This window comes from Martes martes, assembly GCF_963455335.1.
Source record: "Martes martes genome assembly, chromosome: 18".
Lineage (NCBI taxonomy): Eukaryota > Metazoa > Chordata > Mammalia > Carnivora > Mustelidae > Martes > Martes martes.
In genome coordinates, this window is record NC_137906.1 from 8,168,913 (window position 1) to 8,183,807 (window position 14,895).

General features: G+C 57.8%; 1 protein-coding gene across 1 annotated transcript in view; it reads right to left on the reverse strand.

Moving 5' to 3' along the window:
* Positions 1-2,119: 2,119 nt before the first annotated feature.
* ZAN (zonadhesin) overlaps positions 2,120-14,895 on the reverse strand; it is a gene marked incomplete at its 5' end in the record, with an annotated part of 33,720 nt that continues 20,944 nt past the window's right edge. Inside the window, 20 exons of the mRNA XM_080830420.1 lie at positions 2,120-2,209; positions 2,294-2,337; positions 2,431-2,536; positions 2,879-3,019; positions 3,302-3,440; positions 3,536-3,735; positions 4,176-4,315; positions 4,602-4,775; positions 5,053-5,230; positions 5,420-5,549; positions 6,016-6,263; positions 6,586-6,727; positions 7,239-7,450; positions 11,030-11,331; positions 11,670-11,794; positions 12,008-12,172; positions 12,267-12,514; positions 12,792-12,936; positions 13,205-13,413; positions 14,315-14,491. Coding sequence (XP_080686546.1) covers positions 2,169-2,209; positions 2,294-2,337; positions 2,431-2,536; positions 2,879-3,019; positions 3,302-3,440; positions 3,536-3,735; positions 4,176-4,315; positions 4,602-4,775; positions 5,053-5,230; positions 5,420-5,549; positions 6,016-6,263; positions 6,586-6,727; positions 7,239-7,450; positions 11,030-11,331; positions 11,670-11,794; positions 12,008-12,172; positions 12,267-12,514; positions 12,792-12,936; positions 13,205-13,413; positions 14,315-14,491 — 3,266 coding nt within the window. The 3' untranslated portion in view covers positions 2,120-2,168. The remainder of the gene's footprint in view (positions 2,210-2,293; positions 2,338-2,430; positions 2,537-2,878; positions 3,020-3,301; positions 3,441-3,535; positions 3,736-4,175; positions 4,316-4,601; positions 4,776-5,052; positions 5,231-5,419; positions 5,550-6,015; positions 6,264-6,585; positions 6,728-7,238; positions 7,451-11,029; positions 11,332-11,669; positions 11,795-12,007; positions 12,173-12,266; positions 12,515-12,791; positions 12,937-13,204; positions 13,414-14,314; positions 14,492-14,895) is intronic.

Sequence of the window (14,895 nt, forward strand, 5' to 3'; positions counted from 1 at the left end):
GGGGATGGACTAGGTTTCTGCGGAGAAGGGGGCCTGGGTATGGAGGAGGGGGTTGGAGGTCTGGAGACAGGGCTGTGGGGGGCTGCGGGCTTGGTTCCCAGTCCCAGGGTGTGTTTGAGGTGGTGGGGTGGGGGCAGTGGGAGATGAGTCATTGGCAGCTGCTTCTAACGGCTCCAGATGGCTCTGCCAAGAGCCTGGGGCACCTCCGGGGTGGGGCTGCCCCCTCCCTCCCCGGCCCAGTTCCCTAGCCCCGGGAGGGGGCCAGGGGAAGCCTTGAGCTTATAGCCCTGCCCTACAGCCCCCGATGGGGAAGTGGGGGGCATTGGCTGGGGTGGGGGTCCACTCAGATGGAGACAGATGTGGGCCAGATGTGGACAGCTGGGGTTGGTTTAGAGGCAATGGGGGGAAGAGGCTGCATGGGCTGTTGGGGGAGGGGCAGAGAGCTGGTATGAGGGATGTGGACCCCCCACGGGTGTACACAGACACACACACACACACTCACACTCTGGGCTGAGTCGTTGGGAAGACAATTCCCTCTTTCAAGATGCTGCCCAGGCAGGTTCTCCCAGCCTCTTGGGAAGGGGAGGGGAAACCACCTGAGTGTCTTCCCCCAACTTCTCCCTCCCAAACAGAAAGACAGGAATGGGGTCAAGCCCCTGCTAGTCTTTGTGGCCCTCTTCTGTTCTTTCCCTCCCAGTCTGCCCACCCCCAGGGACACCTGCAGGGGCCAGTGCCGTTTAGCTGGGGCGGCCGTGCAGTTTCTGCTTCAGTTGCCCCCTGTCGTGTTGGGGTCCGTGTGGGACCCCAAATCACAGCTGCCCTTCCCAGTCTAGGGAACCCCAGGTGGTGATCCTGTCTGCAGTTTCCTATCTGTAGCAACCTCTTCTGGAGTCCCGAATACTTTGGGAATTCTCTGTCCCCTCCCTTGATGCACCGTCACCCATGTTTTGTACACCTAAGGGGTCTGGGAGGGACTCTCTCCTGACAAAGATGGAGGGGGCCTGGGTCCCAGAGGAGGAGGTCTATCTGGAGGATGCCGGCCCAGGCCAGCCCTTTCCCCTGCCAACCAGATATTTGGGCTAGATCAGGTGGCCTCAAGTTGTTGAAGCGAGGAACAGAGGTCAAGATGACAGGGCACAAATGAGTAACAGGTAAACGGGCAAACAGGAGGTGAAGGGAGCTGACATGGGGGCAGGTGTGCAGCAGGGAGCCCCCCACGCCCAGGCTGAAGCACCAGCCAGCTCGTAGAACCCCCGAGTGCTCCTCCCATGCCCAGCTCCAGAGGGCTCCCCGCAGCCAGCCTGGTCAGGGGCCATACATTCCTCTGCGGACCCCTCCCCACCCAGCTAGGAACTCAATTCCTTAAACATAGGGGGCTTCAAGGATCATCTCAGAGAACAAGCACAGGACCCAGTGTCCTGCCTGCTTTGGCACCCCCCTTCCATCCCTTGGGGTCCTCCATCCTGACCACCCCAACCCCAGCTGGTGGCCGCCTTTTCCTTCTTGGGGCCCAAGCAGGATGTCCCAGCCCCTACCCCCAAGCGGGGACCTGGCTGATGGGATGCACGGGACCCCGGGGGAGGGGTCAGGAGGGGTCAGAACGGATGCCCTTTGGCCTCAGGCTGAGGTTAGCCGGCCACTCCCGCTAGGATGGGGCTCCGAACTCCTGGGCCCCCGGACCCCACCCTCAGTTGCCCCTATGCCCTTTTGGGAAATGGACTGATGCAGAAGGTGGAGGCCTCCAGAGGGTCACAGGCCATCGGCCCTTTGGAAGAAGCCACATTCCCCATCCCTAGCCTGCACCCGGTGATTAATCTCATTGTCGGAAATGTCAGAATCCTCAGGATCACCTTCCACGAGCCCCAGGTTTCTGGGAAGACGGACAACGCAGTCTTTTCTCCTGTTGCCCAGAAGCCAGAGGGCTGGACGCCCCGACCCCAAACGACTTTGTCCAAAGCACAGGCAGACGTCGGTCCCCCACCCGTCCGGACGTTTTGCAGGGCACCCAGCCCCAGCCTCCCCACACCGCCCGCGCCCCTGTGTCCCTCCCTCCTACTCCACTCTCCTGCCCCAGGACCCACGTCACAGACCCTTCCTCTCCCACAATCACGTGGGAATTCACATTTCAAAAATAAATTTTATTTTCTCTCTCCTTTTTTGAGGACAACTCAAAACTGAGGAACTTGAACAACATGGTCTGGAACAAAATCTGAGGAGAAAAGTGAGAAAACCTGTTATCAGAGGCAGACTCGGCTCCCAGTCGCCAAGGTGCTGGGGCAGGAATGGTTCTCACCAGCGTCTGCCAGCCTGTCTGTGTTCTGGCTCTGCATTTTCTCCCTGGGGGTTGTGGGGAACAGAGGAGGGTAGGTGCCCGCTCCCCTGCTGACTCATCGCCACCCACCCCTGCTCGTCCCTTTTCCCAGAACTCACCTCCTCCTCCTCCCCTTCCTGGAAAGACATTCTCTGGTCACTGCGGGCACCAGAACCACCACAGGCACAAGCATCCCCAACAGGACGGCCACAAAGTTGGATGCCCCTGGGGTGCAGGCGACAGAACGTAGGGATACAGGTCAGGAAGGCATGGGGAAGGAGACACTCTCATTGGATCCTAAGTGGCCATCCAGAAAGGATGGCGACCCTAACTCACGGGGTGTGGCTAGGTCTCCCTCCAGAAGGCTGTTGCTCCAAGGCCTTGGTACCATACCCCTAGGATCCCTTTCAGTTTCTGGACACACAACTCCCATCAGCCTTGTTAAGGGGCCCCGTTCGTCCCGCTGGTCCCCTAGAGTCTGGGGTGCCATCTTGGCCAGTGTTTCTCAAAGACCAGCCTTGGAATCCCTTTCCTCAGTCACCTGGGAGCTTGGGATGAAGTTCTCACCTGGCTTTCCAGGGGCTGGCCCATCCCGAGGCTCTGTGCAGAGGTGTCCCCCATAACCAAGTTCACACTCACAGGTGAAATGGGTTCCCTGCTCCCAGCACCGCCCGTCATTCTGACAGGGGTTCTGCAGACACGGGCTTTCTGTACGGATAAACGGGGTTATGGAAGGTTCTAGAAGGATACCTGCCAGCCAGGGAGAGGGGAGGGCGGAGGGAGCTAATGCCAGGAAAAGGCCCGGCCCCGTGCCTGACAGGGAGCAGCTGTTCACTCCCTCGGGGCCCTCCTGAGAAAGGAGGAAAGAGCGGGATTAAGATTCACTGTCACTTCCTGATAGTGAAGGCAGGGGTCTCAGGCAGGACACAGCATCCACCCCACCCCCCACATGCGGGGGCAGCTTGAAGCCCCAGAGAGGTCTAGGCTCACCTCGGAAGCAGCCACGAGTGAGGTTCCCCAGGGTGCAGATCTCCCCAGCACGGCAGCTGAGGGGCTCACACAGCAGCGCCCCAGAGCGGGCACAGGTGCAGCGCTGAGAGCAATCCTCAGTCACAAAGCTGTCACCCCGCTGCAGAGGGGAGAAGGGCCGGGAGGAGGCAGTCTGGCTTTCCTCCCTCCTCGGACTCTCCTGTCCCCGCAGGGCCTCCCCCTCCCCGCGCGGACCTGGTAGTAGACTCCGTTGCTGGTGCAGCCACAGTGGGCCAGGGGGAGGCTCTGGGCACCGCTGTAGACGTAGCCCGGGAGGCTGGCACAGCCCTCCACGCAGGGGCCCTTGCAGTCCTTAGGGGCCGCCAGGTGGGCACAGGAGGCTGGGCAGGGGGTCATACAGCTCCGATAGACAGTGTTGGCCGGACATGCCAAGGCTGATGGGAAAGTCGGAGTGAGCAGGTGGCTGGGCGGGGATGGAGCCAACAGGTATGGGGACCACGGGGTCTGGCAGCTGGAGGGGGGACGCGGTCACCCACCAGAACACAGAGCTTGGTATAGGCCAGGAGGCCAAAGAGGGGGCCGGCTTCGGGTGTCTTTTGGTCTGACATTAAAGCGCACTAAGGAAGTGGCAGAGCAAGGCTGGGCCCGGGCAAGAACCAGACCGGGATGGGAGGGCGGGGCTGGGGCGAGGCTTCCCGGCCAGGCCGGGGCTGAAAGGGAGGCTGGCTGGGGAGGACGGGGTCCTCGGGGAGTCGGAAGTGGAGGACAAGGCGGGACGCCCAAGCAGGGCAAGGGTGGGGGCTCAGAGCCGAGCAGGGGGCAGAAACGGCCTCGAGGGTCGGGGAGCAGCTGCTGGGGAAGGTCAGTGCCTCACCGCAGCGGGTGTGGTCCCGCCAGCCGGCCAGGGCGGCGCCCGCCTCCTGGCAGATGATGGCGTACCCGCTGAGGACCTGGCATCGCAGTTCCTCCTGCTCTCTGGGGTTCCGCGCGGCACACAGATCAAACACACAGTGCCTGGGGGCAGCAGGGCGGTTAGGGGGTGGGGAGGCAAGGAGACCCAGCCCTGCAGAAGAGGACCTGGTAAGCCCCAGCAGAAAGACAGCAGGCAGGGTGTGTGTGTGTGTGTGTGTGTGTGTGTGCGCGCGCGCGCGTGTGTGCATGAGTGTGAGCATAGCGGGGGGAGTCACCAGGAACGGAAGCCACCAAGAGAAAGAAGTGAGCCAGATGGGGCTCGGATCACAGAATGGGCAGCAGGACCCGCAGAAAGGCCACTTCCATGTGGCCTGGGGCCTTGACTCACTCCTGGAAGGGCTCGGGGGCCACAGTCAGGTGACAGGCAGCAAAGGGGCCCTGGGGGTCCACCAGCACCCTGCACGCCTGGGTGCTGTTGATGAGCTCTAGCTGCTCTGGGCCGCATTCTGACACATGGAAGCCTGACTCCTTCTTCTCCTCCTCTTCCTCCTCTTGTATAGCCCTAGAGCAGAGACCAAGGGGGGGCCAGGTGAGGCCCCTGAGGACCGTGACCCTGGGAGGAAGCGGCAGGGGGAGGAATGGGGAGGCACAGGCCACAGTCTGGGGCCCGTAGGGCCGGTGCCCCCGCAGTGGGTCTGAGGCAATGGCAGGATGAGAAAATCAGGCCCTCGGGGGTCCTTCTCTGCTAAGGATACGGGGTGAGCGGGCGTGGGCAGACACCGGGCTGATGCTTACCTCCCCAGGGGCCAGGCCTCCGTGCTCCGAGCTAGCCCTCTCACCTTGAGAAGCGGGCGAGGTCAACTCCCGTGATCCTCTGTACCTCCCAGCTGTTGCCGAAGGTGACCAGGTTCTGGGTGATGGTGCCGTCGGGCAGCATAAAGTCATTACTCTTGTTCCCGTCGAAGTTCCCGCACAGGCCACGCACAAGCCCCTTATACTTGTTGGGCAGCGTGATCACTGCGGGAGGAAGGAGTGTCCGGAAGTGAGGCTCTCCCCTCCTCCCCGCCGCTCCTGGCTGCTCCCCTGGCACTGGGGGCCCTGGACCCACTCGGGGCTCCTCACCATGGCTGGCCCGCCGACAATGTGGCTTTCCCTGACCCAGCGCGGGAACATCGCCTCTGCTCTCCCCTCCCCACTCTCAGGTACCTGCGTTTTTGCCTCCATCGAAGGTGACAACCATCTCAAAGTCGGTGATAAGATACAGGCGATGGCCCCGCAGGGTGACCTGCAGCCGGTCGCTGGGCTTGTAGGGGATGGCCGTCCTCTGGTTGTTGACCTGGAGAAGGCGGGCGGGAGCCGCCGAGAGTCTGGAGTAAGCCTGACCTCCGCTGCCTCTCTGCACGGCTGGGTATCTGGGTGCCATCATTCGGAGGTTCCCCAGTAGGCTTTGCTACCCCATGTGGCAAAGACCTCCCCAAGGTCGCCTCCCTTTGCAGCCATAACCTCTTCCTTGCAAAAACACTTGACCGAGTGGATGCCCCCTGTACTACTCAGCCCAGCTTCCCCTTTGAACCCCCTGTTCTCTCCTTCCCTCTCTCTCTCCCCGTCTCTCTCCAACCTTTTGCTCCATCCCACCACCCTCCTCTGCCTCTGAGTGTGGGCACCGATTCTGAACTCGATGGCGAGGCAGCCCAGGCCAGGACCTTTCCGGGGAACAAGGAGTCCTGCCTTCACCTGTGTTCAGTGGCTTCCCACGGCCTGGCCTGCTTCCCCAGCCCCTCCTGGCCTGGACTGGCTCTTACCACCAGCTCCAGATGAGTCTTGAGCTGGACTGTGTAGCCGTAGACCATTACGATGATCTCGTGCAGGTAGATAGGGCTCCAGGATGAATACACTTTGTTGCGCCCTTCCACGACCAAAGGCACCACCCCAGCAGGGAGCACGCCGATGGCCTTTATCAGCGTGTAGGTCATGCGGCCGCGGAAGAGGTAGCTGAGGCCATCAAAGGTACGGTAATGGGGGTCCCCGTAAATGGAGCATTGGTCCGACTCTGCCAAGAAGGGCCAGCCCTGAGAAGGGACCCTGTCCAGATATAACACACACGGCCCCATCCCTCTACGGCCCTGGGCTCCCTGGCTACCTGACCTTCAGCCTTCTCTCTTTCCCAGCCCCAGTTACAAACCTGGCCCCATCTCCTGTTTCTGCACTTAAGAGAGTGAGTCCTGGAGTCGGCCACAGAGTTGGTGAGAGCCCAAACGAGGCCACAGGCCCACCCCGCACCCTGTGCTGCGGCCCCTTCGGTCTCCAGGCCTACCCAGCCTGAGCCCCTCGGCTCCTGCCTTTTGCTCCGCCTCCCCAGTGGTCCCTCTTACTGTTAATTTCACAGCTGCCCGTGCCCCCGGCCTTGGGCTCGCAGTGGGAGCCAGGGGGGCAACTGAAGGGCTGGCAGTGGACGGTCCCCAAGGTGCAGACACAGCTCCTGGTGCAGCGAATGGAGATCCAGGTCTTACCCTCCTAGAGAAGGCACGGGGAGAATCGGGGAGTGAGGAGGGAAGGGCCAGTTCCCCTTTCTCCCGCCTGGTCAGCCGAGGCCCACGGTCTGAATGGCTTCGCTGGCCCAGGCTGGAGGCAGTCACAGGCCACCTGCACCCTGCTGTCCCTGTACACCTCTTAGAGGCATCACGTTTGGTGTCTTACATACGTTGTTCAGGAAAGTACCCAACTTACAGATGATAAAACTGAGGTAACACACTCGTGGGTGGTACCCGCGGGATTTGAGCCAAGGCCCCGCTCCTTCTGCTATACCAGATCCCATCCCAGTTGTTTGGATTCCTCAGATCCCAAACCTCAAACCACCATGCAGCCCCCAGCCCAGGCCTGGCCGGACAGCACCCTGCCCGGTCACCAGCCTGCATCCCCCGGGGCCAGCCACAGAGACACGGGTGCCCCAGGCTGACAGAAAAATAGGAAAACAGATAACACCAACCTCGAGGGGTCCCCACCCCTACTTCCCATCCCCACTCACGGGGAAGGAGCTGCCGTAGTCGTTGACGCAACCGCACTGACTCCTGGTCACACACCGCTGCCCACTGAGCACGTAGCCGGGCAGGCAAAGGCAGCCCTCCTTGCAGGTGGACGGGACTTTGGGGCCACCGCACTGGCCCGTGAGGTCCAAGCAGGAAGGTAAGCAGGAGGGAAGACAGTTGGAGTAGCTGCTGTGGGCAGGACATTCCAGAGCTGGGGGAGGGGGGGGTAAACATTTACTGAGCGCAGGCTCTGTGCCAGGCCCCAGGGAAAGAAAGGAGTAAGAATGGCCCTCCCAGTGCAGTGTGGGAGACAGAGGTCAGCCAGCAGCCACAGCGACCTTGATGTGTACGGTCAGCGAGCGTGGCACAGGCGTGCGTGTGTAACAGGTGCACAGAGCACGGCAGCATTCACTCTGTTGGAGGAGTTCCACGGAACCCTTTCCGCGAAGTACCTGTGATCACATGGAAGTGTGGACAGAGAGCGAGAGTCTGCAACATAATAGAGAAGTCGGTCGTCCCTACGTGAACGGAGACGATGCAGGTGATCGCAGTACAATACACCAGCAGGATTTTGTTCGGGGTTTTTAGTAGGGCGAGAAGATATTAAAGTGGAGAGGAAGATAGGAACAAACCAGAAAAGCCAGGAAAATGTTAAAACAACAACAATAAAACCAGAAAGGAAAGAAAAGAGCGGTGAGGAGTGAATGTCCCTATCGGAATTGAAAACACAGTTGAAACTCTCAACAGTCACAATACTGGGCTACTGGTAGGTGGAGACAGACAGAGCAATGGAAGGGAGAGGAAGCCCAGACAGGGACCCAAATACGGAGGGAACTTAGTATACAATAAATCACGCCATCTTGGTCAGTGGGAGAAGAGACTGGTGATTTAAGAATGCTGGAGAGGGGGGCCCCTGGGTGGCTCAGTGGGGTAAAGCCTCTGCCTTCAACTCAGGTCATGATCCCAGGGTCCTGGGATCGAGCCCCACGTTGGGCTCTCTGCTCAGCGGGGAGTCTGCTTCCCTTCCTCTGTCTCTGCTTGTCTCTCTGCCTGCTTGTGATCTCTGTCTGTCATATAAATTAATGAAATCTTAAAAAAAAAAAAAAAGAATGCTGGAGGGGGGGTGTCTGGGTGGCTCAGTTGTTAAGCCTCGGCCTTCGGCTTGGGTCATGATCTCAGGGTCCTGGGATGGAGCCCTGCATCAGGCTCCCTGCTTGACAGGAGACCTGCTTCTCCCTCTCCCACTCCCCCTGCTTATATCCCCTCTCTCACTGTCTCTCTCTCTGTCAAATAAATAAATGAAATGTTCAAAAAAAGGTGGGGGGCACCCAGTTGGCTCAGTCCATTAAGCCTCCGACTCCTGATTTTGGCTGGGGTTGTGATCTCAGGGTTGAGGGCTGGGAGGGGGTGGGGTGCTCTGCACTCAGCAGTGAGTCTGCTTCTCCCTCTCCCTCTACTCCTCCCCCATCTCTAGAATAAATAAATAAAATCTTTTTTTTTTTAAAGATTTTATTTAGGGGCGCCTGGGTGGTTCAGTCGGTTAAGCCTCTGCCTTTGGCTCAGGTCATGATCTTGGGGTCCTGGGACTGAGCCCCGCATCGGGCTCTCTGTTCAGCAGGGAGCCTGCTTCTCCCCCTCTCTCTGCCTGCCTCTCTGCCTACTTGTGATCTCTGTCAAATAAATAAATAAAATCTTAAAAAAAAAAAAAAGATTTTATTTATTTATTTGTCAGAGAGAGAGAGAGCACAAGCAGGCAGAGTGGCAGGCAGAGGCAGAGAGAGAAGCAGGTTCCCTGCTGGACAAGGAGCCCAATGTGGGACTCGATCCCAGGAGCCTGGGATCATGATCTGAGCTGAAGGCAGATGCTTAACTGACTGAGCCACCCAGACGTACCAATAAATAAAATCTTTAAAACAAAAACAAACAAAAAAACCAAAGGTAATTCGTATCTTATATTGTGTACCAGGACAAAAATCCCTGTGGATAAAACATTTAAATATTTTAAAAAAATAAACCATAAGGGTAGGGGTGCTTGGCTGGCTTAGTTGGTAGCCCCACACTGGGTGTAGAGCTTACTTAGAGAGAGAGGAAGAAAGGAAGGAAGGAAGGAAGGAAGGAAGACAGACCATAAAAATGCTGGAGCAAAACACGAGCAAATTCTTTAACTTTGAAATGTGTATTTGTCACTATGGCTCGAAATGCAGAAGCCACAGAACAAAGACTAACATACGCTATCCCACATATACATACATACATACATGACAAAAAAAGTCAAAGATGAAAAAATGAGAACTGGAAAGATGTGTGTAGCTCATAGCACTAATAGAGGGCTACTCTCGGGACACCTGGTGGCTAGTCGGTTAAGCATCCCCCTCTGGATCTCAGCTCAGGTCTTGACCTCGTAGTCGTGAGTTCAAGTCCCACGGTAGTGAGGCCAAATTAATAATTTAACCAATTAAAAAGTAGTTAATTAATAAAGTCATAAATAAAGAGGGGCGCCTGGGTGGCTCAGTCGGTTAAACGTCTACTTCGGCTGGGGTCATGATCCCAGGGTCCTGGGACTGAGCCCCACATCAGACTCCCTGCTCACTGGGAAGCCTGCTTCTCCCCCTCCCGTTTCCCTTCTCCACCCCTTGTCTTGGGCATTCTGTCTCTCTCAAATAAATAAAGAAAATCTTTTTAAAAAAAGTTCCTGAACCTTGTGAATGCATCACATACTAAAAACACGTTAATGGAGTGCCTGGGTGGCTCAGTGGGTTAAGCCTCTGCCTTCAGCTCAGGTCATGATCCCAGGGTCCTGGGATCGAGCCCCGCATCGGGCTCTCTGCTCGATGGGGAGCCTGCTTCCCCCTCTCTCTCTGCCTGCCTCTCTGCCTACTTGTGATCTCTGTCAAATAAATAAATAAAATCTTTAAAATAAAATAAAATAAAATAAAAACACATTAACCACTGTCTTAAAGTTTAAAAGTTTCTGGAATTACATAATGTGATGGTTGCAAAACCTTGTAAAGATCCTACAAAAACACGGGGCACCTGGGTGGCTCGGTGGGTTAAAGCCTCTGCCTTCAGCTCAGGTCATGATCCTAGGGTCGTGGGATCGAGCCCCGCGTCGGTCTCTCTGCTCAGCAGGGAGCCTACTTCCCCCTCTCTCTCTGCCTCCCTCTCTGCCTACTTGTGATCTCTGTCTGTCAAATAAATAAAATCTTAAAAAGAAAAAAAAAGATCCTACAAAACCAGGAAATTGTATATACTTTTAAATTGGTGAATATCACGGTATATGAATTCTAACTTGAAAAAGAATTTTTAAGAGCTGCAAAAGGATACCCAGGAGTCTGCCAGGTGACAAGAAGAAAGAACTTTCCAGGTACAGGGAGCAACGCGGAGAGAGGCAGGGAGGGGTGAGGAAAAGCAAGCCCCGTACGGTGGGTGGGGGAGCGGGGTGGTCTGGTGCAGGGGGTGGGCAGGCACACAGCGAAAGGGGCGAGAGAGGACAAGCCAGGACAGACGGCAGGGTCTCGGATATCTCCGAAAGGAGCTTGGATTTAACCCTGGAGCCAGGAGCCATGCAGGGGAGTAACCGTCACATTTCCTTTGGAAAAAAACGGGTGATGAGAAGTTGCCCATGCTGTCCCGGTGGTAGGGGTGCCGGCTGCGAGCCAATTGTGAATGAGCCACATCGGAACAACGAGGTCAGGCCCAGGTCAGGAACAAGGGGAAAGGAGGACAGGCACTTTAAGGGGTACAGAGACAGAAACAAGGTGTGGGAGGGTCTGCGGTGACCGTAGGGGACACTCACGGCAGAAACTGCTGTTTCTCCAGGTCGGGGGCTTGAGGCCCTGGGCCCGGCAGGCGGCCCCGAAGTTTTCCAAAGATTCACAGAGGGCGCGGCTCAGCCTTCCAACCTGACAGAGGCTGTAGGTACAGTTGAGCAGGAAGGGCCCGAGGACGACGTGGCTGGCACACTTCGCCCAGGCTGGAGCCCGCAAGGCCGTCTGGCACTGCTCCTGGGCTCTGACTAGGTCAGCCAACCTGCAGTTTGTATCTGATTTCTCCTTCATCTCTGCTTGTACCATCTGGTCATCTGGTTGGCATCTGCAGAGGAGAAAGAGATCATCAGAGGGACAGCCACTGCCCGCACCTATGAACGTGACTTGGCGCTCCCCAGTAACTCGAAAGACCCCCTTGTCTTCACCAGGAAGCTGGAATGAGCTCTGGCCACGTTCCCTGCAGCTTCCGTCCCCTCCCGCGTTTTGAAACCCCAAAACAGGGAAGACTTTCATGTCTCCCCTGAGAGGTTCCGGGGACCCAGAAGCCATCCTCTGTCAAGGTACAGACAGACAGGAAGGCTCCGGTCCTCCTAGCCCCTGCCAGATAGTCTGGGATCCCAGCTTGCATTGCTGGGAAGATGGCAAGGCTTTGGGGACAATTACTTGGGGTCAGACTCCCCATCTTGCCAACTGTCCACCAATTCAGTGTCATTCTGCGCTAGTTCATCACTGGGCATCATGAGCTCATCTTCCTCTTCATCATTGAAGTTCCCGCACAAGCCACAGACCTGGGGAGGGGGTGGCGAAGGGGTTCTCAGTGGCCGGCCAGGGGCAGGCAGAAGAGCCTTTCTCGTGGGCGCCTGCATTTCCACTCCTAAGAAAAAGGCGCCCTCCCGGCCCTCCTCCTTTCTGGGGAATGACCACTTGGGTCTGGAGAGGGCTCAGCGCCCTCTGGAGGCGGGTTCCCGGGGGGGGGGGGAAGAGCTAGGGGTTGCCCCCACCTTTTGGTAATAGGCTGTAGGGAGCTGGACCTCTAAGAAGCCCTTGCCGTCAAACTTGACCTGCAGCCCGATGTTGACACTGAGCACGGTGTAGATGCCACTGGCAGAGATTTTGACCCCCCGGATCTGGCGGGTTGAGGGAAGGGTGGCCTGTGTACCGTTGATCTAGAGAAGCAGGCAGTGCAGATGAGTGGGAAGAAAGATAGACGTCAAGGCTGGCGTTCTCCCTCCCCACCCCCCACGCCGCTGCCCAGCTCACCAGCACGTGGTGGCCCTCTCCCAAGGTGACCCGGGTGTCAGAGATGTCGATATGGAGCCGGTGGAGGTAGAAAGCAGCCGAGCGGCCTCTCCGTTTCCCGTGCTTGCCGCTGATCTTGAAGAAAGGCAGGTCCGTGGTGGAGTGGCACACTTGCAGCAGGACGTAAGTGCAGGTGTTTCGGATGGTGTGGAGAATGCCATCGAACGTCACGTACGGGGAGCGGTCCGAGGTGCGACACACTCCCACGCCTGGCGAAGGGGGAGGGCTGAGGAGCGGTCCAGCCCCCACGGGGAGGAGGCTTGGCGGCCGGTGGGTGGTGTTGTCCCATCAAAGCTCGTGGCCGAGAGAACCACAAGGGAACCCGAGGAGCCCTTCCTGATGGCACAGGGGTCAGCATCCCCCGCCCCAACCCCCCCCCCCACGAAAGGTCTTCAGGAAGGCAGGGAGGGGAGCCCAGGAGAGCAGATGCACTTCACAGGTGCCGCCCCCCGCCCCCCCGCCCCACTGCACTCCAGAGTCTCTTACCTGAGGTTCGGCAGCGCAGCAGGCCGTCCAGGGGCCGGCACAGCTGGCCTGGCTTGCAGGTACTCTGGCGGCAGGAGATGTTGCTGTGCGTGGAACAGGTGCAGAGCCTGGAACACGTGTTGTCTGTGTACCAGCTCTCCCCGACCTGTGGGACGTGGGCATCAGCAGAGCCAACGGAAGGCTGGAAGCCGGCGTCGGACTGAACTCCCCCCCGACTCACCAGCACCCCCCGGCCCCGGGGCTGGCTGCCCTTGACCGCTTCTCTCCATCCCTAGCCTCCCTCAACCTTTTTGGCTTCTGGGTTTGCTGCTCAGCCCCCTAGACCGCCCCCCTGTCCCACCCACCGCTACCCCTTCACAGGCTCTGAGCCCTCCCACCCCCCTAACATGGGGCGTCGCGGTCTAGCCCCTCACCGGGTGGTAGGAACCGTCCTGGTGGACGCAGCCACACTGGCTGAAGGGCACACAGGAGGTTCCGCTCAGGACGTGGCCTTGCCGGCACTCACAGCCCTCCGTGCAGGGCAGCTCCGCGGGGCAGTCTCTTGGGCTGTTCCGGCTGAGGCAGGTGGCCGGGCAGGGGTGGGCACAGGGGTGGTAGCTGCTGCCGGGGGGACACTTCAGAGCTAAGAGCAAACCAGAAAGAAAGCAGAAGAAAGCCCTGTGACTTCCAGCTGCCTGACCTCGGGGCAGAGAGGGCCCGAGAAGGTTCCTCAGACCAATGGATACACACTGGGTGATTTCGCTTATATGAAGTCCCCCGAGTTGTCAGATTCATGGACACACAGCACAACAGTGGTGGCCCGGGGCTGGGGTGGGGAGAAGATGGTGTCTGTGTTTCATGGGTGCAGAGTTTCAGTCTGGAAAGATGAAAAAGTTCTGGAAACCGAGAGTGGGCACGGGGGCACAGCCCTATGAATGTACTGGACACCGCAGACCTGAATACTTAAAAATCATTAAAATGGGAAGTTTTGGGGCACCTGGGTGGCTCAGTGGGTTAAAGCCTCTGCCTTCAGCTCAGGTCATGATCTCAGGGTCCTGGGATCGAGCCCCGCATCAGGCTCTCTGCTTGGCGGGGAGCCTGCTTCCTCCTCTCTCTCTACCTGCCTCTCTGCCTACTTGTGATCTCTGTCTGTCCAATGAATAAATAAAATCTTTAAAAAATAAAAATAAAAAAATAAAATGGGAAGTTTTATGTTATGTATATTTTACCACAATTTAAAAAGAAAAAAGAGTTCCTGGAAAAGAGAGTAAGGAAGAACGTGGCCCAGGTCAGACGGGAAAGACGCAGAAGCAAATGAGGGTGGTGTGGGGTGAGGAGGGAGTCAGATGGAGGAGGCTCTCAGGGCAGGCAGACAAGCTGAGAAGGGGAGGTGGTGGGCTTGGAGAGACTGGAAAGAGGGCAAGGGAGGAGCGTTCCCTGTGGGGCTGAGGGCCAGGCTGTGAAGGGAGTGCAGAGACGCGGACTTGAAGAGGACGAGAGAAAGGGATCTGGAGGCTTCGGGAGCAGGTGGTCGGGTCACTCACGGCAGAAGCTGCTATTTCGCCAGGTGAGGGCCTGGCCGGCGTGCGAGCACAGGGATGCATAGGCCTGCAGGGAGCGGCACAGGGCCAGGGTGTCACCTTTGGTCCCACACTGGCCATACACACAGCTGGCGAAGCTGGACTTCGGGGGCACCACCCCGTGGCACCGGGAGAAGGGTCCTAGAGGAAGAAACAATGTACCGAGAGTCGGCTTGGAAAGGCAAAGAACCACGTCACCACTTTGGGGTGAATTCCACACCCATTTCAAGCAAAACCCAGTAATTATTGGGGTGCTTGGGGGGGGCTCAGTCAGTTAAGCACCCAACTATTGGTTTTGGCTGAGACCAGGGTTGTGAGATCGAGCCCCGCGTCAGGCTCTGTGCTCAACGCGGAGGCTCCATGAGAATTTTTCCCCTCCCTCTCCCATGCCTCTGTTCTGCCCCTTGCTCACACTCTCTCTCTCAAAATAAACAGATAAAAAAATTTAAAAACCCATAATTATTAAGAACTTACCACCTGAAATGCAAAAAAAGAGATCTGTCCACGCTCCCGAGAACACCACCTCTGCCTTCCCTTCCCTTTGC